Below are 26,958 nucleotides of genomic sequence, written 5' to 3' on the forward strand. Positions count from 1 at the left end.
GGCTCTCAAGTTCAGGGTTGGTCAAAAAACCCTTCCCTTATTTCTGCGTGCGAGTCTTCTAAAATTTGGCTGAATATTTGGAGGGATTGCGGCAGGCCTAAGTCTGGGACTATAAATGGTCTGCGGCTACGTTCTAAACGTTTTTTTGCTAAAGTGTTAAGAAAACATAAGGTTGATCTTATTGAGAAAAACGCTCATAAAATTGCAGAGAACCCTTCGAAGCTCTGGAAAAAATTTGAACGCCCTTGTGAACACATTAGTGCAAATAATATTCCTGAGCCTGAGTGGATAAATTATTATAAGCATGAGTTTTCTTCTCCCGATCCTGCTCTTGAGTCAAAATTTGAAAAAGAATTAAGTGCTTGTCTGAAGAAACACGAACCCTCGACATTTATTATTAAGCCAAGTGATGTATCGTTTTATTGTCAAAAACTAAAGAAAAGAAATTCTGCGGGAGTTGATGGAATTACTGCCAGACATTTTGATTATGCAAGTGCTCTTCTTTTAATCATTTATCTCTACTTTTTCAAATGTCTATTGAAAACGGAGTTGTTCCTTATCAATTTACAGTTGGTCAAATAACCCCTATCCCGAAAAAAGGCAAAAAGGATTTTACTTCGTGTGATTCGTTCCGACCTATAACAGTTTCTTGTACTATTTTTAAATTGTTTGAGTCAGTTATTTTGGATGAAATTGTTTCTAAATGTTATGTCCCACCCCACCAGTTTGGTTACCAAAAAGGTATCAGCCGGGAGCATGCCCTTTTTGCTTTAATGAATGTTCTTGCTGATGCAGAAAGAAGTAGATCCCATATTATCCTTTGTGCTTTAGATGTTGCTCGTGCTTTCGACTCTTGTATTTTTTCCCAAGTTTTATTTGAAGCGTATAAAAGAGGGGTAAATTTTTATATAGTGAAGTGCCTTCTGTATATGTACCATCACCTTAAGGCGAAGTTAAAGGGGGGATCTTCCCTTTTTAATATTTTGAAAGGAGTCCGTCAAGGTGGCCTTACCTCACCTTCTTTATTTAATAACTCTGTTTTAAATGCCCAAAATTCTGTTAATTTTAGTTGTATTCACCGTGGATTTAACTTGTCTTTAATAACTTTTGCAGATGACGTTTTGAATCTAAGCCGTACTTTTAGTGGATGTGAAAACGCGTTTAATCAGCTTTATAATGAATATAAAAATATTGGGCTTTCTTTCAATGTTGATAAAACTGCTGTTGTAGCTTTCAATTTTAAAGAGACAAATGGCCCTATTTTTTTATCTTTAGCTAATGTTCATGTCCCCCTTTCTCAAAAATTAGTTTACCTTGGAATGCCTATTGGAAAAAATATGAAAGAAACTGTGAATTTATCCCTTGAACTTTTGAAGAAAAAACTGAGAATTGCTTATGCTTCAATTGCATCTAATATTAAACATATTGATAAATTAAATCTTGCGAAAATTTATAATAGCCTAGTTGTACCTCATCTCCTTTCTCTTTGTCCGGTTTGGCAGTTTTTTAGTGAACCTCAGAAACTATCTGTTCGTAGAGTATATTTTCGTTATGCTAAATTCCTTCTCAGTTACCCTCCTTGGACTAGAAATAGTTACTTAGTGAACAAATTCCGCCTAGTTTCTCCTACATCTGTTATTGATAAAAGGCTTCATGATTTTCGTTCTTCTATGTCGATAGTGTCTCACCCATGGTCAGCATTACTTATTTAATTGTTTGATTGTGTTGATTTGTATTTATTTGTACCTCTTTTTTTTCTCTTATTACTCCATCTTAAGGGCGTTCCGCCCTCTTTTTGTAGATGGGTTATAAATAAATTGAATTGAATTGAATTGAATATATATATATATATTGGTCGTTTTGAGTTTGACTTGGTTATTTATTGTTATTTCTTGTTCATTTTATTTGTTGGTGGTAGTTTATGCTAATTATACGCCTGAAAAATTATTTGACTGTATGTTTGCTCATCTTTGGTTTAATGTGGCTCTTTACTTTTCGTTTTTTAGATAGAGAGAGTTCATTTTAAAACAACACAATAAAAATACAAAAAAAGAAAAATTTTCCAGTAAGCTTTATGGGTTTTGCGGCCATTTTTGAAACTATAAAACAAATCACTTTACAATGGACTCCCCTAAAAAACAAAAAAAAAAACAAGCAAAAAAATTACGACTTTAGAACCTGTACTATACTAATCTAATATAACAACACTATTATATACTATTTCCCTACTTTAACAAAAAAAAAAAAATCATATATCATAAATACCAAAACATTGGTCCCTAAGCAACCCACGAAAAGTCGGACTATCAGTCTCTTGAACTATATCATAAGGAAGGGACTCCCATATAGAAGGAAGGATATGGCAAATCGAAAATGAAGACCTTTCAATTGGTTTTCTAATTGCTGACGAATGCTTTTGTCTCATATTCAGGCTGATATCTCTCAAACACACCAATCAAATATTCAGGTGCACTTTTATCTAATATATCAACATAAACAGAGCCTTATAAAAATATAAAGACCTAAAACTGGTAAAATATTCTTTTTTTTTGCAACTATCTCTAACTGATATGCGATTATCACAATTAACAAGAACCCGAATCGCCGAACTTTGGAGAGCACGTCATGACTTCAAGTGTGTTTGAAAAGTAGATGACCACACCGAAGAATAATAAATCAAATAAGGGTGGATAATAGAAAAATATATCAGTCTAAGCATATTACCTGGGAAAAAATATTTCATCTTTCTCAGAATCCCTACATTTCGACCAGCTTTGAAAAGCTACTTTTGTGGAATAATTTTTTTTCAAGTTTTTTTTCAAACAGAGAAATGGCTAAGCTTATACGCAAAATTAGCATCGAACTCTTTGCTTCTCTTAGGAAAACTGCTTTTGTGGAAAAAAAATATTTCAAATTAATTGCTGTTCGTTTTCATTGACATTGAATTTAAAAAAAACAAGTTGTTTCAACTGAAAGTAAGGAGTGGCATTAAAACTTAAAACGAATTGAAATTATTACGTATATTATGGGGGTGATCCCTACTCAATACCTGGGTCTTCACGCTAAAGGTTTTTAGTACTTTAAAAAGCTTCTTATTGTTCTAATTAATCTACCCTTGTGGTTTCAAAGTCAAACTTTAGTGTAAAGACTGAGGTATTAAGGAGTGGGCAATCCACACATATACGTAATCATTTTTGTCCGTTTTAAGTTTTAATATTGCTCCTTACTTAGTGCTGCTCCTTGATAACCTGCATCGACATAGTGTTTTTGATTTAGCTCAACATTCCCTAAAGTTTTTCCTTAATCCTTTAGCTTCAGTATCTTTAGTAGTAGTCATAGTAATAGTAGTTCTAAAAGCATTTTTTATAGTATTAGTAGCACCACCTGCTTTAGCAGTAGTAATAGTATGCAAATGGTGCCTTTTATTTGTTTTTTTCAACACCCCCCTTAACATGTCTCAGAAGTTTCAACTGAATACCCTTGGTCACTCCTGGGATATTGCTGATATGTCCTTTTGACAATCTGTCTACACATAGTGTGTTTTGATTTAGTTTAACATCCTCCGAAGATTCCCTGAATGTTTAATCTTAATGCATCAGCCTCAGCAGAAGTGGTAGTAGTAGTGGCAGTATACACTGAGTACCGCTTGGTTAGCTCTACATCCCTCTCAGCATACTCTGGAAATTTCAACCCAATGCTATAAGATGTTTTTGAGAAACGCCTCGTATACCCTTTTGATAACCTTAATGTACATTGTTTGCTTTTTTTTTTTAGTTTAACATCCCCCTAACTACTCCCTAAAAGTTTCATCTTAATAGCTTTAGCCTAAGAAAAAGTAGCAGTCGTAGCAGTAGTAGTAGTAGTACTAGTGGTAACATGCATATAGTGTCTTTTGGTTAGCTCAACATCCACTCAATTTTCACTGAAAATTGTAACTTGATACATTAAGCCTTCCCTAAGATAATGCTTTTATGTGCTTTCAAAAACTTGCATGCACTTAAGGTGGTTTGATTAGTTGAAACTCACCTTAAGCATTCCCTAAATGTTTCAGCTTAGTACCATTAGAGTCAGTAGTAGTGAAAATCGTAGCAATTGTAGTAGCAGTTGCAGCAGGAGCAGTAGCAGTAGCGAGTATGCACTTAATGCCTTTTGGCTAGATCAAATCCCCCTCCAACATACCCAGTAAGTTTTAACTTAATGCTCAAAATTGTTCCTAAGATATTGCTGATGCACCCTTATGACAATTTACATGCATTGAGTTTTAGATTTTTTTTAGGGGGAGGGAGGGGATTTTCTTTGGGAGGAATTTTCTGTTGGTAGAAAGTTTTCTGAGATTTTTTTCCTAGGATAAGCTCGTACGGGGGATGGAAAGGAATTTCTTGCGTCATTTGAAAATCGGCCAAAAACTAAGTTTTAAAAGACGAGTTTATTCAACTCAAAATAAGGAGCTAAATTAAAGCTTATAACGATTAGAAATTATTTTTTATATGAGGGGGGTTTTCCCCTGCCCCCTCCCCAATTCCTCGCTCTTTGCGCCAAAGTTTGACTTTTTGTCACATCTCTTTAAGAAAGACTTAAAAAAAAATGACCATTGAATTTGAATGAGAAATAATTTTAAAGAGCTTTGAGACTTTACCGTAGAGAGTGAAGAATTGAGGAGGAGGCAGTCCCCCTCATATACGGAATAACCTTTATTTTAATTTTGTTCCTTACTTTTAGTTGAGAAATTTTTTTTTTTTCGTAATCGTAGTTAAGAGTGAGTGGCCAGCTTAGATAAAATGTATCTACTTTTAGCTATTGTGAGGATGACAGGATCGCTCCAAAAGTCAACGGAGGTAATGAAAATGATGTCGTCCTTAATTAAAGTACCTGAAATATCTAGAACTATGCAGGAGCTTTCAAGAGAAATGATGAAAGCCGGGATAGTTGAAGAGATGATCGAAGATACAATGGAAAGTGTGGGGGACCAGGAAGAATTGGAGGAAGAGGCTCAGAAGGAAGTGGACAAGGTAAGCATCAACCATTATCATATGCAGTTTTTGGCCACTTGCTCCTCCTGTCAGTCCCTAGATTTTGAAAAAAAACTTTTTTGGGAATATATTCATTAAATATACCGTTTTTCTCATGTACATTTAAAAAACCACAAATCTTCCTCCCTCTATTGTTAAATAGAGAATAACACATTTTATCACCAACCGCTGCGTTGGGATTTTCTTAAATTGACGCTACTATAGTCTTGTGCACCCATATAGATTCTTTGACATTATCACTGATATCCCTTGGGGAGTCTCCAGTATTCATCTCATTTCAGATTCATACTCCTCTAACCCAAAAATTATCGATGTGCTCCTCTCTGAAATACTAACTTTTTATCGCTTGTAGTTATGTTTTTAAAAATTTTCAATATTTCAATGGCTCCTTCAATGGCTTCAAACCCTTAGCACAGGCAGATCTGGAAATTACACCATTGCAGACAATGGGGTTTCATGCATGAATAGAAAGTCTCCTGCCTAAATATTCAGGGTTCTTTTTTGTCTTCTAACTGATTCTTCTCTTGAGAATTCCGCGCCTGAAGATTTGGGATCGTTTTTTTTGTATGGCCAAGTTTTTCAGCTTCTTGGCCAACCATGGTTAAGTTGTACTAAGTCATTAAAATATGTAAGGATGGATCCACAGGCCTAACTTGGTTTCTGAAGTTGTCTTAGGCTAACTACCAGTCCCTACTTTTTAGGACAAAATAGGCCTGTTATAATTGGTGAAAAAGTAATTTAAGTTTAACATAGACTCTGCTCCTTCGAAACTGAAGGTCGTGGCAAGAATGTGCACATGACTTTAGTTGTATTTTACGTTGAATATTTTTCTCTGAAATAAAACAGTTTGACACCCCATTTTTCGTGAATATTACATGCCTTATAGCTAGGAAATGACATATTTAAAACAGCTTCTTTGGCCGCAACAAAAAGTTTCAGTAGGATAGCATAACATCTTTCCGAGTTCATGACAAGTCACTGGTCTTGAGAGTAAAAGGAGTAGAGGTAGAAACTCATTCATCCTGGAAAGCTGGAAAGTGAATGGTTGAGGAACTTCTCAACCTTACTGTGTCCTCCTTGGGTAGGACCTTGATAAGCCCATCCCAGGATGAGATCAATTATCACTAAGAAGCTTGAAAGTTCTATAGCAGGGCTCTCTGATATGCTGAATTGGACGGGGGAATTTTTATTAAGACCACTTGCCTTTTTGCGGTGTTTTGTCCCTTTCTAGAAAATCAGGCAGATTTTTTGTGACTCGTAGCGTTTTATGGATAGCATTGAACTTAGTAGATTTTATATATTTGGAATCATACGCAGCATAATAGCGCAGCAAAAGTAAAGAGCGAAGAGGGCACACTGTATTATTTACAGTAAGGCTTCGTAATTAATAGTCAAAAAGTAAGGGACCGATAACTAACTGCATGGCAACGGTAACGAACTGCAACTCCAAAAAGAGAGTTTTGATCAAAATTACCTGTCAAAAAATAGAATTTTTATTGTAATTCCAAATATATAAGCCTAAGTTTACCTATCGAAAGCTACAAGTCTGAGAACAAGTCTAAGAAGCATTATTTTTAGCCTTTGTTCGCTGCCAGTGATTCACGGCGATGAAGAATTTTTTTAAACACTAGTCCTAAATTGTCCTTAATTTTGATAAGAGGAGACTGTACTTTTCAATATGTTTGACATTCCTTAGTAGATTTATATATTTGAGCATTATATATTGAGCAATATGTTTGAGCATTGAACTTAGTAGATTTTATAGATTTGGAATCATACGCAGCATAATAGCGCAGCAAAAGTAAAGAGCGAAGAGGGCACACTGTATTATTTACAGTAAGGCTTCGTAATTAATAGTCAAAAAGTAAGGGACCGATAACTAACTGCATGGCAACGGTAACGAACTGCAACTCCAAAAGAGAGTTTTTATCAAAATTACCTGTCAAGAAATTGACTTTTTATTGTAATTCCAAATATGTAAGTCTAAGTTTACCCATCAAAAGCTACAAGTCTGAGAACAAGCCTAAGAAGCATTATTTTTAGCCTATGTTCGCTGCCATTGATTCACGGCGATGAAGAATCTTTTTAAACACTAGTCCTAAATTGTCCTTGTCTGTTTTTTTTTCTAGCTTCTTACTCAATGGGAGTGCAAAACATGAGAGCTTTTATGACGAAAAAAAAATACTATAAATTTTGGCTTTTGTGTAGCCTTAAGAAGAATAAAGCACCATTTGAAGCATCCCTTTCTTGCCACTGGGTAATTGTTTCGAGTGCTACAGCTGGTGGATGTAATAACTGGACCATAAACATTGTGACTTCGTGCCAGATCGTAGAAATTTTGGGGCAATCTCGACGCAACAATGTTTGCTAGTTTGGTGGGTTAAAAAAATGTCAAAGTTTTCGGACAGTACCAAAGCGATTTCTAAGGCTCCCTATCTCAGTAAAGTTAGAAATAGCAAGATTGAGTCAGTTTGAAAAACAGTGAACATATACAGCTTTTGTGTACTGCTATAAGATGAATGTTTGTGCACTCCTTAATCTTACACTCATAGCTGCAGCACAATCGTATCCTTGATCAATAAGGAAATTATTATCTACATCTAATTGCTGTATTCGAAAACTATTACGAGACGTTAAAGGCTATCAGACCAAATTTGCTCATTTTCATACGCTTGAGTTCGCTTTTAAAAGCTAAGACACAATGAGAAACACGAGATGTATTTATTTAACTGAAAAACTAACTTTGCTTTAAAGGCGACTGGCTTTGAAAATGAGATAATTAGAAATTTTGAAGTGTAATTGGGAAAATAAGAGATTTTTTGTGCGGAGGGGGGGGGGGGTAAAGAACATTCTAGGAAAGGCCTGGCACCTTTACTCTGCCTATTACTAAGAAAAATTTTATTAAAACCATAACCATACTTAAATTGGACAAGAAATAATTACTCAAGCAAATATTTTAAAAAAGAAAATCGCTGATTTTTTTCAACGTCTATTGAAAATCCGAAGAAAAATAAAGCAGAATTTAGAGAAGAAGGATTGAAAAGGAGAGCATTGAAAGATAATTTTTCTATTTTAACTAATAATCTTGTCCTCCCAGTATTCTGGGCCTCCTTCTAAAAAATGTCATTGGGCAAATGTGACCAAGCGTGTTCACAAGGTTTTCGATTTCCCTCTAAATCTCAAGGCTACTATAAATTCCCATGTTATTTGTCCATGATGTATCTGAATTTATTCATTGCCCATCTTAAGTGCTTATTTTAAGATATTTAGATGTTTTATAGAAGTATGCATTTCTTTTTGTGATAAACCTTAGTGGAGTCTTTGACTGCATTCCTGCATATGGAAAATACCTTCTCGTTTTTTAGGTGTTATGGGAACTAACAGCTGGCCAACTTGGAAAGGCTCCTGCTGTATCTACGACAACGCCATCTATTGCTACTACTGAGCCGACGGTAACTTTGGAAGATGAAGCAGAATTGGATGAAATGCAGTCTCGACTGGCAGCTTTGAGAAGTTGAGCGACATTTGTTAATTGTCTGTGATTGTTTAAGGTAGGATTATGTTTTTATGTTTTTCTTCTCTTTTTATTATGTCGTAAGAAATCATTCTATCATAAAATAGCTAAGTAAAAGAATGAAGTGATAACAGCACAAGACTATCTGACTTGATTTTTCATGTGGATAAACAAATATTGACTGAAAATGTTTATATCTGATATGATTATAGTTGGACTTTAAGAAGTATCTTGTATGAAAATAAAAATTATTATTGGTATTAGGGGATGTACACTGAACATGGAATTACAAAACTTGAAACACATAATTCATATAAAAAATTTTTCAAGAATTAACAAGAGCCCTGATGTGAGGGGATCATTTGGGGAATATTTCATTAGATTTAAGGTGCTTTTGCTTGGAGTTGTACAACGATTTACATTTATTAATGCTAAATTTGCTCGATTTGGACATGATTACTTGGCTAATGGATTGGTTATACTGTTTTTTCTTGGTTAATTGGATGGATGAATAAGGTCAACCTTGTTCAAGTGATGATTTGTCTCAATTACTAAATTAGGTAGACAGTTTTTTTTTGTTTTTTTTTTTAAACAAATATAATTATCTTAAAATACACTTCCTTTCTTCATGAAACTTCATATTTAGAAGGACCTCGTAACTCAGATTTCTTATTTTAAATCTCAACCGGATCCAGCGTCATTGGGCGGGGGGGGGGGGGGCAGTTGGGGGGAACGGAAATCTTAGAAAATACTTAAAGCGGAGAGATCAGGATGAAACTGGATGGGAATAATAAAAACCTGTCTAAGATACGTGACTAACTTAACCGGACCGGATCTACTCTCTTTGGTGGAGTGGGGGGGGGTAATTAGGAAACATGAGGTATTTGTAACTTACGAACGGGTAACCAGATCTTAATGAAATTTGATATTTAGAAGGATGTTGTGCTTTAAAGCTCTAATTTTAAATTCTGGCCAGATCCTGTGACATGGGGGGAGTTGTAGGGGGAAACCGGAATTCTTGGAAAATGTGAATATTGGAGTATTTTTATCTTACGAATAGGTGACCAGATTTTTATGAAACGTGATATATATAGAAGGATTTTATGTCTCAGATGCTCCATTTTCGACTCGAATTGGATCCGGGGACATAGGGGGCTGGAGGAGGGAAACAGAAATCTTGGCAAACGCTTAGAGTGGAGAGATCGGGATGAAACTTGATGGGAAGAATAAGTACAAGGTCTAGATACGTGATTGACATAATTGGAACGGATCCATTCTCTTTGGAGGAGCTGGGGGATGTTAATTCGGAAAAATTAGAAAAATTGAGGTATTTTTAACATAAGAACGGGTGACCGGATCTTAATGAAATTTGATATTTAGAAGGAATTCATGTCTCAGAGCTCTTGTTTTAAATCCCGACCAGATCTGTTGACATTGGAGGAGTTGGAGGGGGAAATCGGAAATCCTGGAAAACGCTTAGAGAGGAGGAATCGGGATGAAGCTTGGTGGACAGAATAAGCAAATGTCCTTGATACGTGATTGACGTAACCGTACTGGATTCACTCTCTTTGGAGGACTTGGGGGAGGGGTTAAGTGATTTGGCTAGCTTGGTTCTTCTGGACGTGCTAGGACGATGAAAATTGGTAGGCGTGTTAGGGAGCTGCACAAATTGACTTGATAAAGTCGTTTTCCCAGATTTGACCAACTGGGGGGCTAAAGGGAGAGGAAAGATTAGAAAAAATGAGGCATTCATAACTTGCGAGTGGGTGATCGGATCTTAATGAATTTTGATATTTAGAAGGATATCGTGACTCAGAGCTCTTATTTTAAATCCTGACTGGCATTAAGCCTCTTATTTTCCTTTTAAATCAATCTATTGATTCTTAGAATTTTGTTAGAGCTCGTACCATATGAGCTCTTAGCTCTTGTTTAATAGTACTATTAGTTCAAGATGCTAAAGCCTGGACATGATATATGATTTACTAGATTTTTTTCTATTTAAAACTTTTAAAGCTGGCTTTAAGTAAATGATTTCTGATTTCTGATTCTAAAATTTAATGGTAACCTGTATGAGCATATTATTGGAATTACTATGGAGGTAATGCCAGTCCATTTGTAGCGGACTTGTTTTAAAACAATTAGAATCAAAGGCAGCGCTATTGCACGATGTTAGTAAGAACAATGTTCACAAGTGTATTATTTTTTTAGACCAGCACTTCGTATCGAAGGGATTATCGTAAAAACTTCAAAAAGGGCTCATTCCATTTGAAATTGAAAGAGCTAATGCCCATTTTAATAGTCAAAAGTAATTGGAGGGCAACTAACCCCCCTCCCACGCCCACCATTTCCCCAAACACATTCAATCAAAATTTTGAAATATCAATTTTATCCAACATAGTTGAAAGATCAGGAAACTATGTCTTTGAGGATGACAACCCCCCCACACACACACCCCTTAGGGCAAGGGTTGTACGTTATGACCTGCGGGCATATAAGGTTTTTATAGAAGTTGTTGACGTAGAAACTTCAAAAAATACTCATTCGATTTAAAATTGAAAGGGCTAATGCCCATTTTCATAGTCGAAAGTGATTGAAGGGCAACTAACCTCCCTTCCACGCCCATTATTTCCCCAAACACATCCAGCACAATTTTGAGGGAGCCATTTTGTTAAACGTAGTTGAAAGGTTCGGAAACTATGTCTTGAGGATGACAATCCCCCCTACAGTCCTCAAGGGCAAAGGTTGCAATTTGTACCCTGGAGGTATATAAGGTTTTTATAGAAAGTGTTGTCGTAGGAACTTCAAAAAGGGCTCATTTGATTGGAAATAGAGAGGACTAGTGCCCGTTATTTCTCCAAACACTTCTGATCAACAATTCGATGTATCCATTTTGTTTAACGTAATTGAAAGGTCTGAAAATTATGTCTTTGAGTATAACAGCCCCCCCCCCAGCAGCTCTCAGGACAAGGGTTGTAAGTTATACCCTTGCGGCATATAAGGTTTTTATAGAAAGCCTTGTCGTAGAAACTTCAAAAAAGGCTCATTCGAATGGAAATTGATAAGGCTAGTGCCCATTTCAATAGTCGAAAATGATTGGAAAGCAACTAAACCCCTCTCAGTCCCACCATTTTCCCAAATACTTCCTATCAAAATTTGAAATAGCCAATTTGTTCAACGTATTTAAAAGTCCGAAAATTATGTCTTTGAGTATAACAAATCCCCCCAGGTTTCAGGGCAAGGGTTGTAAGTTATGCCCTGGGGACGTATAAGCTTTTCATGGAAAGCATAGTCATGTAGACTTCGGAGGGGGCTCATTGGATTAGCAATCAGAAGTTCTAGTGCTCTTTTTAACAGTCAAAGTGATCGGGGGTAGCTACCCCCCACCCTCACCCACACACGTCGTATTGTCCCAAAATGCATTCAATAGAAACTTTGAGATAACCATTTTATTCAAAACAGTCTAAATATCATATAACAAGGCTTTTAGGGTTGAAATAAACCCCAAAGCCAAACGGCAAGGGTTGTAAGTTATGTCCAAGGGATTTTTAAGGTTTTTTGGAAGGGGTGGTTGTGTAAACTTTAGAGGTGGCTCATTTGTTTAAAAATTGGAATTTCTAGTTCCTTTCTAAAAGTCAAAAGTCACGGAGGGCAGCTAGCCCTTTCCAACAACCCATCTTCGCCAGACTTTCCGATTAAAATTGTGATATAATGATTTTGTCCAAAATTGGCCAAAGAACTAAGACATTGCCTTTAGCATTAACGCAACCCCCCAGTGCCCTGGGGAAAGAATTGTAAGTATGGCCTGGGTTGGATAAGTTTTTTTTGGAATGGGTGGTAGCATAAACTTCAGATTGGGCTCATTTGATATGAAATCGAAAGTTATAGTGCCCTTTTTAAAAATCAAAGTGATTTGAGAGCAACCAACCCCCGCCCCACGCTTATCATTTCCCCAAAGACATCCAATCAGATTTTAGAGATAGAAATTTTGTTCATTGTAGTTTCGGAGTCCGGAAATTATGTCTTTCAGGAAGACACCCCCGCCCCCACAGCTCTCAGGGCAAGGGTTGTAAGTTATGCCCAGTGCAAATAAGGTTTTTTTTATATAGGAAGGGTCGTTGTATATATTTTGGAGGGTTTCATTCAGTCAAAGTGAAGAGAAGGCAGTTATCCCCCCCCAAAAAAAAAAAAACGTCCTGTTTTTCGAAATACATTGAATAAAAATTTTGAGACAGTCATTTATTCAAAAATGTCCAAAGATCATATTAACAAGGCTTTTGGGGTTGATAAAAACCACCAGAATCTAGGGACGAGTGTTGTAAGTTATGCAGCAGGGCATTTAAGGTTTTTATGGGAGTGATGGTTGTTTAACTTTAGAAGAGGCTCATTTGGTTGGAAATCGAAAATTCTAGTTCCTTTTTAAGTGTCAAAAGGAATGGAGGAAATTTTGCCCCCCCCCTCCTTGATAACCCCTCTTTCCACCAAACTCTTCTGATTGAAATTATGAGATAGCGATTTTGTTAAAAATAGTTCAAAGAACATATGGTAATGTCTCTTGGGGCGAAACAATCCCCTAGCGTTTCATTTGAAATACGGGGGAAAACTTCTTACGTCTCATCTATCCCTGCTTATGCAGATGATTTTCACTCAGGCTATCGTTCCTTCTTCTTTGTGCATCGGAGATCTGACTCCTGTCTCTAAAAAAGGGAAATCTGAAGTCCACTGAACATCATTCTGCCCTATTACTGTTGCTACATCCCTTTGCAAGCTCTTTGAGCTACTATTTATTAGGGAACTGGAAAAAGTTTGCTATGCACCTTCGCACCAGTTCGGTTTTAAGTGAGGTACCGGGTGTGCCGACGCCTTAACCACTATTGCAAATGTCCCGATTGATGTGGAGTCGTCTGGAGAAAGTCTTGTTTCGGGGGATATGATGTCAGACGTGCATTCGACTTTCTTATCCATGCAGCGATGCTTGTGAAAGCTGGTAAACGAGGATTGAATCTGACCATTATTCGTTCTCTTCGGTGTTTATATTCAAGACTACGTATCCGCCTGAAACTACCCCAGATAAAGGCCTGCCCCCGATTCCATGTAGACAACTTATCCCAGTCAAGAAAGGGGCCCGTCAAGGAGCTATCACCTCTCCTGACCTTTTTAATAACTATGTACTGGAAGCACAAGGTCTGTGTCCCCTGTCACTGATTCTGTATCGTGGGAATATCGTATGTAGGAATATCAGAAAGTTGGGCTTGAATTTAACTCCTCCAAACCTGACATTGTCCTGTTTAACTGGGAAACAGATTCCCCTGCCCCCTCCAACACGCTTGGATCTAGTTCTCTTCGGCCTATAGATCATCTTATGTATCTAGGTCTGCCCATTAGGTCTTCTATCCGACACACCCGAAAACTTCTTCTTGGACAAATCAGACGTAGCATCTCAGCAGCTTATGCTTCCATTGCATCTTGTAAACTTCGATTCAACCGATCTCTTTTAGCAAGTCCATATAATGCTGCTGCCCTTCCCTAAATTCTCAAAACCGCACCCTTCTGGAAACTCCTAACTAAAACTGACAAGAGTAAAACCCGATCCATGTTCTTTCGCTTTGCCAAGTATCTGCCTCATCTGCCCCCGTGGTATAGAAATTTACTCGCTATTTCGAAATTCAAGGTTGCTGACCCAGAGGTTGCTGTTGCCAGACGGATTGCGAAATATAATAGAAAATAGATAGGAATTTAAATTATTGGTCCCACATTCTTAGGCAGTTATGATTGTGTTTTTCTTTTTTACTATGTTCCGTATTGTGTGTGTTTAATTGTAACGGGTTTATCAATATTTTTTATTAACATATTCTTGTAAGATAGTTTAAACGTTATTAATCTGCACCATATATAGTGTGTCACCATTTTTGAAGTTTTTCTTGCTTCTTTTTTTGTTTTTGTTTTTTTTTGTTTTGTTTTTTTTTAATTCTGGTTTCTTTCGTATTCTGGTTTTTTTTTCCTATTATCTGTTTGTCTTGTAATTTGCGAAGTATTTAATTGTTGTCTTTATTGTTTTATTATTGTATTTTCTTTTACTGCTCCGTCCTCTTGGTTTTGTATGACGGGTTTTCAAATAAATAAAAAAAAAGCTGTCTAATATATCCGTGTGTAATGTGGGTTTTTTGAACAATAAAATCGATGAACTCGAAGCTATGACGAAGCAGAACAACGCCTCAATCGCAATAATAAGTTAATGCTAGGACAATACTTCTGATTCAGCGCGCATTAAAGGCTATACTGACTACTTTAATACACGTCCTGACCATGGTCTGAATCGTCGTGCAGGCAGTTTAAAACTTTACTTTCGGGACCATCTACCATCAAAGCCGCTAAGCGATGCGATTGACTCCGACCATGAGATATTGTGGACGGAATGTAAACCAACACATTTATCAAGAAGTTTCTCATGTTTGATAGTCACTTCAGTCTATTACCCCGAGACTACCAGAAACAGGAAAGAACTTGTTGAGCACATACAGTTTTTAGTAGACAAAATGCGCCAAAAGTACGCCTCTCCGGTCTTTGTGATTGCTGGTGACTTTGATCAAACAAACAAACAGTGGGTTTCCAGTATCTTCGATTTGCGGCAAGTTGTCGCAATACCGACCCATCTGAGTGGTAGTATACTTGACTTGATTTTAACAAACCTTACAGACTTCTATTTTTTTTTTTTTTTTTTCATTGTAAGTACTAGCGCCATTTAGTTGGAAATTTTATTCTAAACTATGATTGCTTGTATAAATAAACTGTTCTATTCAATATCAAACTATGCTTGTCATATTTTCAGCACTAAAATGCACAAACAAAGGTCCAGAAGCTGTTACCCACATTAAGCGCCAGTGTCATTGGGCAATATTAGTGTTTTCAGTGAAGCAGCTATTAAATTAGTAAATTTTCAGTAGAGTCAGCTAGCCTATGTTTGAGTGATTAGCCTATCCCTATCTATTTTGTAATCAATGAAAAAAGAGTGAAAGAAAATATTCTACATGCTTTCAGAAAATTCGGGGCTAATTCCAAATAATCTTACCCCTTAACTAAAAACAGGTTATCGTCAATCAAAACTATACTCGCTCGGAATGTTTCTCTATAATTTAGGTAATTCTCCACGGACTTGTGGTGTTGTAACTTTCGTTTCTACCTAATCCATTGCTAAGGTGCCTTTGTTCCACCTCTCATGAGCTGTCCTTGCTTTTTAGTGACATCACGCATGCTTATGATGATATTTATAGTATTTTACCTGCTAGAGTTAAGCAGACAAAAAACTCTTTCGGCATTATCGATACCAATTATGTTCAGTAGCAAACTTTTCTGTTGGAACCCAAACAGCCTGGGCATGAAATTTTCGGCCAAAAGAGTTCGAGTATTTAGTCTTTTTAAGGTGTTAAAAGTGATTTTATCTCTTCATTTTTTTTTATTATTATTTTGTTTGTGTGTATGTGTGTGTTTGTGGCAGAAAAGTAGGTGAACTTGATTGCGTCTTTCTTTACTTTTTTTCTTCGTTTTTTTTTTTCCAAATTTTCCAGCGATTTTACCTAGAATTAAATAAAAGTAACTTTATAGTTTGACATAAAAATATAATTCCTTTGTTATGTCTAATTGAAAACAAACCTATGACAAACACATTTATTTAGACAAATTGCCACTTTTCGATGCACCATAAATTGATTTTCCCTTAAAGTGAAGCTTAATAACTTTGCCTGTCCTGTAGGTTTCTTAACGGCAGGTTTTATTCTGTATTTATCGTGGTATTGAATAAAGTGCAGAAATGGAATTTTGTGATTATACTTGTCAAATTACTTATAATATTGCATTTAAACCTGCTGATTAAAAAAACTTGAATTTTGAACCAAAAAAACATGTTAATTTTCCTGTGTCCAGTGTTATATTAATATTAATAAAAAGATGTTTCGCATCCAAAAACTGTCAGTAATGATTTGTCTGAATCAAGTTTACTCGTTATCATTTATACTATCATGATCATTTCTTTTTTTTCTTCGTTCTTACTTTTTTTTGCTATTCTCAATTTACTTAATTCTATTTTTGGCAGTACTTGATAGTTGAGGCAGGTGTCACCAGTACTTAGGCACATTTGGCGAGTCCTTTCCATGTCAGCCCTTTCTTGCTCGTCACTTCATTCTGTCACAATATGTGATGCTTAAATGGTAAATCTTGTCAATAGGCCTCTTGTGTCTCCCCCTACCCCGCACTCATGGAGGGTGGGAGTTTGTTCATTCATCCAGACTATTGATACTTGCCTGTATAACATGAATTTACGTCTATGAAAGTGGAACACTAGTGAAATGTCAAGGAATTTCCTGGTCAAAATTCAAGTTGAACAGAAGACATGCTTTACTTTAATATCGTAGATATTTGAAAAGTCTAAAAGTCTAAAGCTAGTGTAGGTTTTACCTATCTTAAGGAGATAGGAGATGGATTACAAAATTAACCGCTTTGCTTATCTAGTAGAAAGAAAAATTCCCGTTATTTACCAATTTAAATTCTCTTTTTTTTCAGGTATGCCGTGTGGAACTTCCTTTTAAAATTTCAGCGTCCGGACTTGTATTTAAATTGTATGTGGTAATGGAAGGATGGTTTTAGAATGTTTCACTTATTTCTGTTTATTTCTTATTTTTTTGTGATCACTTGTGTTCATATACTGGTGATTTTATGTTCCACATCAATTTTTCGCTTTTGCTAGATTTCTTTTGAATGATGAGGTGGGTCAAATGATTATTTTTGGTTTCTCCTGACAATTTCGTATAACCCCGATAAATGTTTATATAACTTTGAAAATGGTTCTTCTTTCAGTAATGTGTCGATAACATTTTCTCTAAAAATGGTCAATCATTAAATGTATAGGAATATTCACAATTTTTAATCTTTAATTAAACATGAAGTATATTTGTCTATTGTTAAATAAAAGTAACTTTATTAACAGAAAAGGGTAATTCGTGTGTTATGTCTGATTGAAAATGAAGATACTACAAACATATTTATTTAAATAATTGGTCGCTTCTCGACACATCTTAATGACAAACTATCCCCCCAAAACAGTGGTTTCATACCTAGTCTTTCAATTTTCAAAATCTCATTGGGAGAAAAAATTTAACTAAAAGCTGATTATACATAGAAGAAAGACTGAATTAAGTCAAGATTATTCTAAATCTAGATGGAGTAACTTATAATGGAGAATGAATTTGAGCTTTGGCCACAGCTCGTTCTTAATTCAATGGGAATGATGAGCCTTAGCCAAAACTTGAAAAAATGAAAGCTTGAAGCCAGTGCCAAAAATTGTTCGTAAGATCAAATAAAAGAAATATCTAGAATATTTTATGAAGAAAAATATGCCGTATGTGAGCTTTTCTTATGATGAATCAGGAAAAAGGTGTAAATCAGTGGTTCAGTGGGATAGTAATTCAGCTTGATTATAAAAAAATGTATTTGGCGAAGATGCAAGAACAGCATTTTTCGTTGGTTTTTTTTTTCCTTAGGAGACGGTCCTTAGGAATTTTCATTTAGTACTTTCATTTAAATTGCAATACAAAATTTATTAGAAGCAGTTTTGACATGTCCTGTACATTTGGCTTTGACTAGTATTCTTGCTCTTGATTAATAACGAAGCATTCAATATCTTTTTAATTTTCTTAAATTGAGATTCAATATTGTTAAATATAATCTCTTATGAAATTATTTTGTGCTTTGCATATTTGTATATTGAACAGCATTAGGGATGTATGACTAAATTGCTGAGGCTAAAAAAAATCTAATCGGCATGCAACAGGTATAGAAGAAACACAACTCCTTTCTTAAGATGAGCTACTACAAAAATAAATTAAGGGAACTATTCTGAAATTAAAATTCAGAAATTACTTTTAGTGAATTGTAACTTGCAGTATTCAGTTAGATCTTATTTCCAAATTCTGAACTACCTTTGTAAAGTGGAGTTTCTTTTTTTCCGTAATATTAATAGGGACTCTTGGACTTTGTAAAATTGCCCATTGAGATGGAAATTGCAACCAACCTAATTTGGATTATTCTGGGCTGAATGCGTGTGTATTTTCCAAGAAAGTGGGTGTACAAAGAAATGGCCAATTGCCATCACTCCTTTATTTTTGCCACAAATGGTTTGTTTCTCGCTACAAATGCTATTGGAATTATCCTCACCCCTCCCACCGCCAAAAAAAGCTTTCTAAATACGGTTTGGTTGGGTTGATCTATATATGAACAATATGGTTTAGTTTGCAGATTTTATTAGCTAAGTTTTCGTCTTTTTGTTCACAATGTATACCTTACCTGTTTAATATATGTTGTCAAATAAAATATTAATTCTATTTATGTTTGTTTTAGTCGTTGAAAGACGCTAGTATCTTGTAAGGTCAGATCATTGTTTTTGTGATTTACTATTTTCTTTGCCTTGTGGTAATGCCCTAAGGTAAGTTGTCGATTCCAAGTGATTATCTAGGCTGACTATCCTTTTTTTACTTTTTTTTATTTAAATTGAAGATATATTTTTGAATAGAAGTAGTTTGAAAAGCATTCAATGCCATCCATTTAAGGTTAGAGTTTCAATCATCTGTGCAGGGCACAGAGAAAGTAAATTGGAGCCAATGCTCTCCTTGTATATGGAGCACATGGTCTTTATACGACAAAGTTAGGGTTTTTTTTTACAAAATTGTTACCCCTTCCCTTAAACACATGGTCTTTAGATGGAAAAGGTAGGGTATCGTTTTAAAAAAATTGTTACCCCTTCCCCTAAGCACATGGTCTTTAGACGGCAGAGGTAGGTCTCAGTTTCGAAATTAGACACGCAGATCCAGGATGATAGGCGACTAAAAGCTGAGTTTTTAGGCAAGCCAGAACGACCCAAACAAAAAGTTAGACTTCTTGAAATGTATAAAAAAAATTTAAGTTGATATTTCAGTGAACGGGGCAAAGTATGAAGCTCCGTACACATCGAGGTGGAGGAGGAGTTTGGGAATCTGTTTTGGACCTATTTTGGTTTGAGCTCTGATTAATTTTTTGTTGTAGTTATAAAATTAATTAGTAGCGCTCGCTTTTCGTTTCAACGGGTTTTGGGGCTTGACTTTATATTTTCTAGCATGAAAGATTTTTGTGAGTCATAAAACTGAATCAGTAGCCTATTGTCAAAACCTTTTGTGTTTGGAAAGAACCCCTTTGGTTCTCAACATTTTTTCTCTTTTTCTATGATCAGCAGGAAATAAATGGATTAGGTCACCTAAAATATAAAAAAAAACAGTAAATTATTCGCTATTTTAAGCATCAAGCGATGGCGTAGAAAGATAGAGAGCTTCCCATTTTATAACACAATTCTACAACCACGTCTGCTTAATACCTCAGAATGAAAGTATTTTTCATAAAAGTATTAATGTTTAACTTTGAGTCTAAATCTGTAAGGAAATGAACATCACATGTTAAAAAAAAAAAATTTACTGATGTTTTAAATTTAGTTTAGTTACTTTCAGCAATTTCTTTAACATATTGAAAACAGTTCCTCTGTTAGTTAGATTGGTTGCAAATTTTAAGTAGCAGGTATATAATACTATCTTGTGCTAAATTTGACCTATACAGAGCTTAGTTGGGTAAACATCTCTCATAGACGTGGCAGATCTAGGCAATCTAGACATGGCGATCTGACTGAATTTCAAATTTTAAGGATACTTGGTGTATATTTTAATAATAATTACTTTTCAGCTGTCCAATAAAAAAAATTCCCATCCCACTGCGCATGAATTATAATTTCGTGGTCTTCCTCTTTACCTTTAGGCTAATTTTGTCGTTGGATTTCGATTTGGGCCCTTGTATTTCTCCTAAATGGGATATTTTGGGATTTGATTTGTCCAAAAGTTTACTGACCTCGTGATTTTTCTTTTGATTTTTTTTTTTTTTTCATTTCTTCTATGTTTAGAAAAAAAAGTAAGGTAGGTCATTTTTGCTTGATTTACTAAACTTTGAATTCTCACAGAAAATGTTGATTTTAGGCTGAGTCCGAAAGGAAAAGGTCTTCTTATCAAACGGGGACAAGCCTTTTAAAAATCCAGTTGAAAAATGAAGTTGCCTAAATTATTATAGATTTAGAACTGATAGACTATATAGACTATTAAAACTGATAAACTATTTGAATCACCTTTACTCTATGTCTATCTACTTTATTTCCGTCCTAGGATGGATGATAGACTACCTATCAACAAGAGAAATGACACCATTTTTATACAATTCTAAAAAAAGGTTATGACAGTTTTGCCTCTCACTCAGACTATCTATCTTGGCTTTTCCTCCAATTAGCCGTGGCTCTTGACTTGTTATTCACAGTCAGTCCACCAGGTTGATTTTAATTCAACAAGCTAAATGACATCATTTTTATATAATTCTGAAAGAAGTGCTATGACAGTTTTTTCTCTCACTCAGACCATCTCTCTTGGCTTTTTTTTTCCAATTAGCCGTGTCTCTCAACTTTTTCTTCACAGTCAGTCGACCAAGTTGATTTTAATTCAGTTGACATCTTGTTCAGCGTAGATGGGGTAGAGCAGGTATTTGAAAATGTTCTCTTCAGTGTTGAGAAGAGTAAGTTTGAAGTTGGTGATGGTTAAGTATGAAGTCGAATTCAAATGCACCTTTGTCTGGGTGTTCTTTTTTTATAGCGCTGCCTAAATCTCACTACCATAGATCTTTGTTTTCGGATCAACAAGCCCAAAGTTAAGGTGTGTTTCTCATCACATGCTCATTCCAGGCTAGCGACAAAATAACGAAATAAAAAGCAAATTGCTTTTTCAACGAAGATCTTGTAAAAATTGATATACAAATTTGATTTAAAATCGAAGTATATTAGTTTTTGTACATACTTCAACGTAGATACAATAGAGCAGGTGTTCGGTGATATTTTCATGAGATTCGAGAGAGCTACTCTGAATTTCATCAACTTAAGTTTAAAGCGCCCTAAATATCTCCAAGGGTTTGGCAACCCGTCAAGGCGTCTGTGTCAGTTGAAAAACGTCTGATTTTTACAAACATCCACACAAAAGTTTTATTCGGTATTAAAGTTGCTCTTTTGAGTATCCAGCCGTATGGCGGCGGGGTGGCAACTATTTGGAGTTCAGACAGGAGACACGTCTGATTTGATACGTGGCAAACTTCACAATTTTCTTAAGCAATGTCCTCGCCTGGATTGAGAATTAGCCACATTACAAGTTACATTTGTAAAATAAAATTAATTGAAACATCAAAGGAGGAAGTTGAAATCTACTTTTGTTAAGGCTAATTTTAAAGGAAGAATTTTAAAAGAGTTATTGCGAACACTTGAATGATGATCCTTCTCATTTATGTCTACAGGTAAATAGAGATGCGTCAAACAATTTATGACAACAAATTGTAGATAAGGAAGTACACAGCCCAGTAGTAACCGAAACTAAAAAACTAAATTTTCATTACAATTAATGCGTCAAAAGAATTGCCTTTTAAGGCGTATTTCTAATATACAAACTTTATTAAATTTAACGTTGTCTCATCAAAAGGTACGACTCAAATAGTGGAGAAAATTTCTATAATTTTCAAAAAAGGGGCACAAAGCCTAAAAAAGTCGAGTGATCTTGATGAAAATCAGACTATTAGATTTAGCATATTAGAGAACCCTGCTGTGAATGTTTTAAGTTCATATCGATAAAAATGTTGGATTTTTTTATAAGAAAAAAAATTCATAGATGTATGTTTATTTGTTTGTTTGGTTTTCAATTGTTTTTTCAGGTGTGATCTTATTTAATTAAGCTTCCTAGAAAATAGGGAGAGGGTCTTGGAGATATGCAATAGTATTTGTTATTGGGAAATATACGAGATTTTTTTAGGGGAATTTCCCAGAGGGAAGAAAGTCTCTCCGGGGGGAGGGAAGTTTTCCTAGGGAAAATTTGCACGAGAAATTTCCTAGAATGATTTGAAAAACGGTTAAAAAATTAAATACAAAAAGAAGTGTGAGATTAAGGATGAACATTAAGGCTTAAAACGACCATGAATTATTCCTTCTGTGTTCAGAGGCTTATTCTTCCCCAACCCTCACTTTTTAGGCTAAACTTTGACTTTTTGTCATAATTCTTGAAAAAATACTCTTTGAACACAAGGGCTGTTGAATTTGACAGATAAATATTTTTAAGGTTCTCTTTGCCAGATGGCCCCACTATAGGTCTATTCACACCTGAAAGCCAGGATTTTCCACGATTTTTGTTTTGCTTGTTACAAAATATTGAAGATCAGAACTCGTGGATGAAGTTCCACAGCGTTACCAAACCGGAGGAATGAATATGTAGAAACGAATTCGATAAATTTGGTAACCTTTTTTTGCAGTTGAAAATCTTAAGATATTGCAGAAAACTGCAAATAGGAAGACATGTCTTCAGTTTTTCATCATACAATATTTCATGTTTATTTCTACATGGGTTGGCCTAATTGCATAGCCTGCGTAAGATAAACAGACTTGGGTGAAATTTCAACATAGTTTCTTTTTGTTTTACTTGGATGTATCATGTCTATATTTCCTTTCTGGTTTCTGAAGCGAACCAACTAATTTCATTTTTTTACTCCATGTTTTGCAAGTTAAGCAATAAAAGTGATACTTTTGGACTAAATATTTGAAAGGGGTAAATATAGCAAAATAGGGTAATTGGTCTTTTCAAAAAGATGCTCTTATAGGTAAGTCAATAGCTAACAATTTGAATCGTTGAATAATCTTAATAATAAGTAAATTAAGTTTAACTTTTTTCTATTCCGTAATATATCCATACCTTTCCAATTCCTATTTCTTGACAAGGGATTGGGGTTAGTCTATGTTTTAACATAATTTTACTCATACAATCACTATGTTTTTTACTCAGCTTAATGCCAATTAATGGTTGTGTTTTTCTTCTGTTATAGAAATCGAAAAAGTTTCACTTTCTAGAGCTCCATGATGATATGTTCTTTTCGCTCATTTTCTGCTAGTGTTTCATAAAAGTTTTTTATTTGTTAACTTAGCACCTGCAAGGTTGAACAAGAGCTAAGAGTTCATATGGCACTTGTGACGAGGTCAGAAGAGCCATGAGCTCATATGGTATGAGCTCTAGCAAAATTCTAAGAATCAATAGATTGCTTTAAAAGGAAAATCAGAGCCTTAATGCCGGTCGAGATTTAAAATAAGAGCTCTGAATCACGAGGTCCTTCTAAATATCAAAATTCATTAAGATCTGATCACCCACTCATAAGTTAAAAATACCTCAATTTTTCTAATTTTTCCTCTCCCTTCAGCCCCCAAATGGTCGACTTTGACACTGACACACCTAACAACTTTCATCGTCCTAGCACGTCCAGAAGCACCAAACTCGCCAAAGCACTGAACCCACCTCCTAACTACCCCAAAGAGAGCGGATCCAGTTTGATTACGTCAATCACGAATCTACGACATTTATAACCGTTTTCCAAGATTTCTGGTTTCCCCAGCCAACTTCCCCCAATGTCAACAGATCTGGCCGGGATTTGAAATAAGAGCTCTGAGAAATGAGTTCTTTCTAAATATGAAATTTCATTAAGATTCGGTCACCAGCTCTTAAGTTGAAAATACTTCAATTTTTCTAATTTTTTCCAAATTAACAACCCACAGCTTCCCAAAGGAAACGGATCTGTTCCAATTATTTCAGTCTTCTATAACTTGTGCCTATTCTTCCCATCAAGTTTCATTCCGAAATCTCCACTCTAAGCGTTTTCCAAGATTTCTGGTTTCCAAGATTTCCAGCTTCCCCTTCCAACTCCCTCGATGTCACTGGATCAGGTCGGGATTTAAAATGAGAGTTTTAAAGCACAAGATCCTTCTAAACATCAAATTTCATTAAGATCTGATTACCCGTTCGTAAGTTACAAACGCCTCATTTTTTCTAATTTTCCAAATTACTCCCCCCCCCCAACTCCACCAAAGATCCGGTCCGGTTATGTCAGTCACTCATCCTGGACTTGTGCTTATTCTTTCCATCAAGTTTCATCCTAATCTCTCCGCTTTAAGCGCTTTCCAAGATTTCCGGTCCCCCCCCCCCAATGACAATGGATCTGGTCAGGATTTAAAATAAGAGATCTGAGTTACGAGGTCCTATTAAATATGAAATTTCATTGAGATCTGATCACTTCTTAGTAAGTTAAAAATGCCTTATTTTTTTGGAATTAACCCTTCCCCTCAACTCCCCCAAAGAGAGTGGACCCGTTCCAGTTATGTCAATCACGTATCTAGGACTTGTGCTTATTTTTCCCACCAAGTTTCATCCCGTTCCCTCCACTCTAAGCGTTTTCCCAAGATTTTAGGTCCCCCACCCAACTCCCCCCAATGTCACCGCATCCGGTCGGGATTTTAAAATAAGAGCTCTGAGATACTATATCCTTCCAAACATCAAATTTCGTTAAGATCTGATCACTCCTTCATAAGTTAAAAATACATAATTTTTTCTAATTTTTCAGAATTAGCCCTCCCCTCCTCCCAACTCCCCCGAAGAGAGTGGATCTGTTTTGGTTATGTCAATCACATATATAGGACTTGTGATTATTTTTCCCATTAAGTTTCATCCCGATCCCTCCACTCTAAGCGTTTCCCAAGATTTTAGGTTTCCCCGCCCCAACTCCCCCCAATGTTGCCTGATCCGGCCGAAACTTTTACATGACGTTTACATCGAGTTTACAGACGATTGGAGGCCAACCAGCTGCAGAGGGTATTTTCCAGGAGGATGTGGGTATTTTCCAGACCAGAAATCAAACAGTTCGTGGTAACGAACTGTAGTAAGGAGCGACCCGGCTCAATAGTAAACAAAACTCTAAAAAACGGAATTTCGATGCTAAAAGATATATCAAAAGAATCGGATTTTTATGCTGATTTACTATTAAAGAACAAATTAAACCCAAGGCGAATAGAAATCAAATAAACAGTCATGCAACAGGTATTAATATGCGCCAAAACCCATAGAGGCGGTTGTGTATTCCTCTGAAGAGTCTTGTAGGGAGATGAAAACATGGGACTATTTCATTAGATTTGAGGTGTTTTGCTTATACCTTTACAATGGCTTACATTTGCTAATGCTAATTTTGTATGGACATGGACAGGTGGTTTGATAGATGACTGAGGTCATGGCCTTGTCTACAAATAAGAGTTTGGCTACTTCCCCCTTCCCTAACTGTAAAGGGCTGTAGCCTCGGCGACATTTACGTGTTTTTGAAAACTATATTTTTTCTTTAAAAGTCTTTGGAAAAAATTGATAAGAATTAAACTAAATATTTAATATATAATGATACAAACTGCTGAAAGCTGTGCAGTTCAAGCTTTTATTTCGTTCCAATTTTATTTTTATTTGCAATGCCATTCCATAACCTAAGCTATTCCTTAGATATTACTGTTGTGTTATTAGACTCAGGATCAAACACGCCACCTTTCCCAAATATGCAACCTTGTATATAAGCAATGGGCAACTTATATAAATTACAACATTTGCCCTAAGGGCTGTGGGGGCTAATTCATCCCCGAACGTACATTTTTTACTTTGTCGACTAGCTTGAAAAAGATGGCTTGAACAAGGATGCATTACATCCCTGTAGGCATAGCTACTAGACATTTTTACTGTTTGAACAAAATCACCTTTTTTTCAAAATTTTGATCAATGATGAGAGGAGGGATCGTCTAAAAAGTGCAAGGGGGTTAATTGCCCTCGAATAACTCTTCAACATCTCTTCAAATTTTCAACTTAATTACCTCAGCCGTTCCTTGGGTATTTATGATTCATCTTTCTGGCAATCAGCATGTAAATGGTGTGTTTTACTGGGTTCAGCACCCCTCTCCAAAACTTTGTATGTGTGTGTGTGGGGGGGGGGGTATATCAATCCGATAGGCATGGTTAATTGAGGTTTGACTTTTTTTAACAAGATGTTCATTGCCTTTATGCCCTAAGCCTTTTTGGAGATCCGGAATCAAACATGATTCTTTCTAAATGTGGTTCAATCCCTGTTTCTGGGGCTATAATGAAATAAAGGTTGAGATGGCTGGGGCCTATTGTGCAGATGACAGATTGCCGAAGATTATCCTTTTCAGCCAGCCGTCTAGGGCTAAATGGAAAGCACGTCGTCCTTGTCCTGGGTGGGAGGATTTCATAAAGAAAGATTTAAAGGAAATGGGAACTTTCTGGGAGGGTGTAAAAAGGAAGGTTTTGAATAGATTGGGATGGAGGAGGAGCGTGCTTAGCTGTGTTGGCCTCAGGCGGCTTTGTACTGCGGTGAATTTTTAATAGTAATAGCTGAAGCAGAGGTAGGAACAAACATGTCTTCTTTTGCAAAAAAATAACCTTATATGTTAATAATAGACAACCTTAAGTG

At 35.8% G+C, this 26,958-nt stretch overlaps 1 protein-coding gene across 1 annotated transcript in view; it reads left to right on the forward strand.

Moving 5' to 3' along the window:
- The window catches only part of LOC136029858 (charged multivesicular body protein 3-like), a gene marked incomplete at its 5' end in the record, with an annotated part of 82,956 nt that extends 64,042 nt beyond the window's left edge, over positions 1-18,914 (forward strand). The window contains 3 exon segments of the mRNA XM_065708313.1: positions 4,795-5,009; positions 8,396-8,581; positions 17,098-18,914. Of these exon segments, the coding sequence (XP_065564385.1) occupies positions 4,795-5,009; positions 8,396-8,548 (368 nt within the window). The 3' untranslated portion in view covers positions 8,549-8,581; positions 17,098-18,914.
- Positions 18,915-26,958: the final 8,044 nt, after the last annotated feature.

This window comes from Artemia franciscana, chromosome 8 (genome assembly GCF_032884065.1).
Source record: "Artemia franciscana chromosome 8, ASM3288406v1, whole genome shotgun sequence".
Classification (NCBI taxonomy): domain Eukaryota; kingdom Metazoa; phylum Arthropoda; class Branchiopoda; order Anostraca; family Artemiidae; genus Artemia; species Artemia franciscana.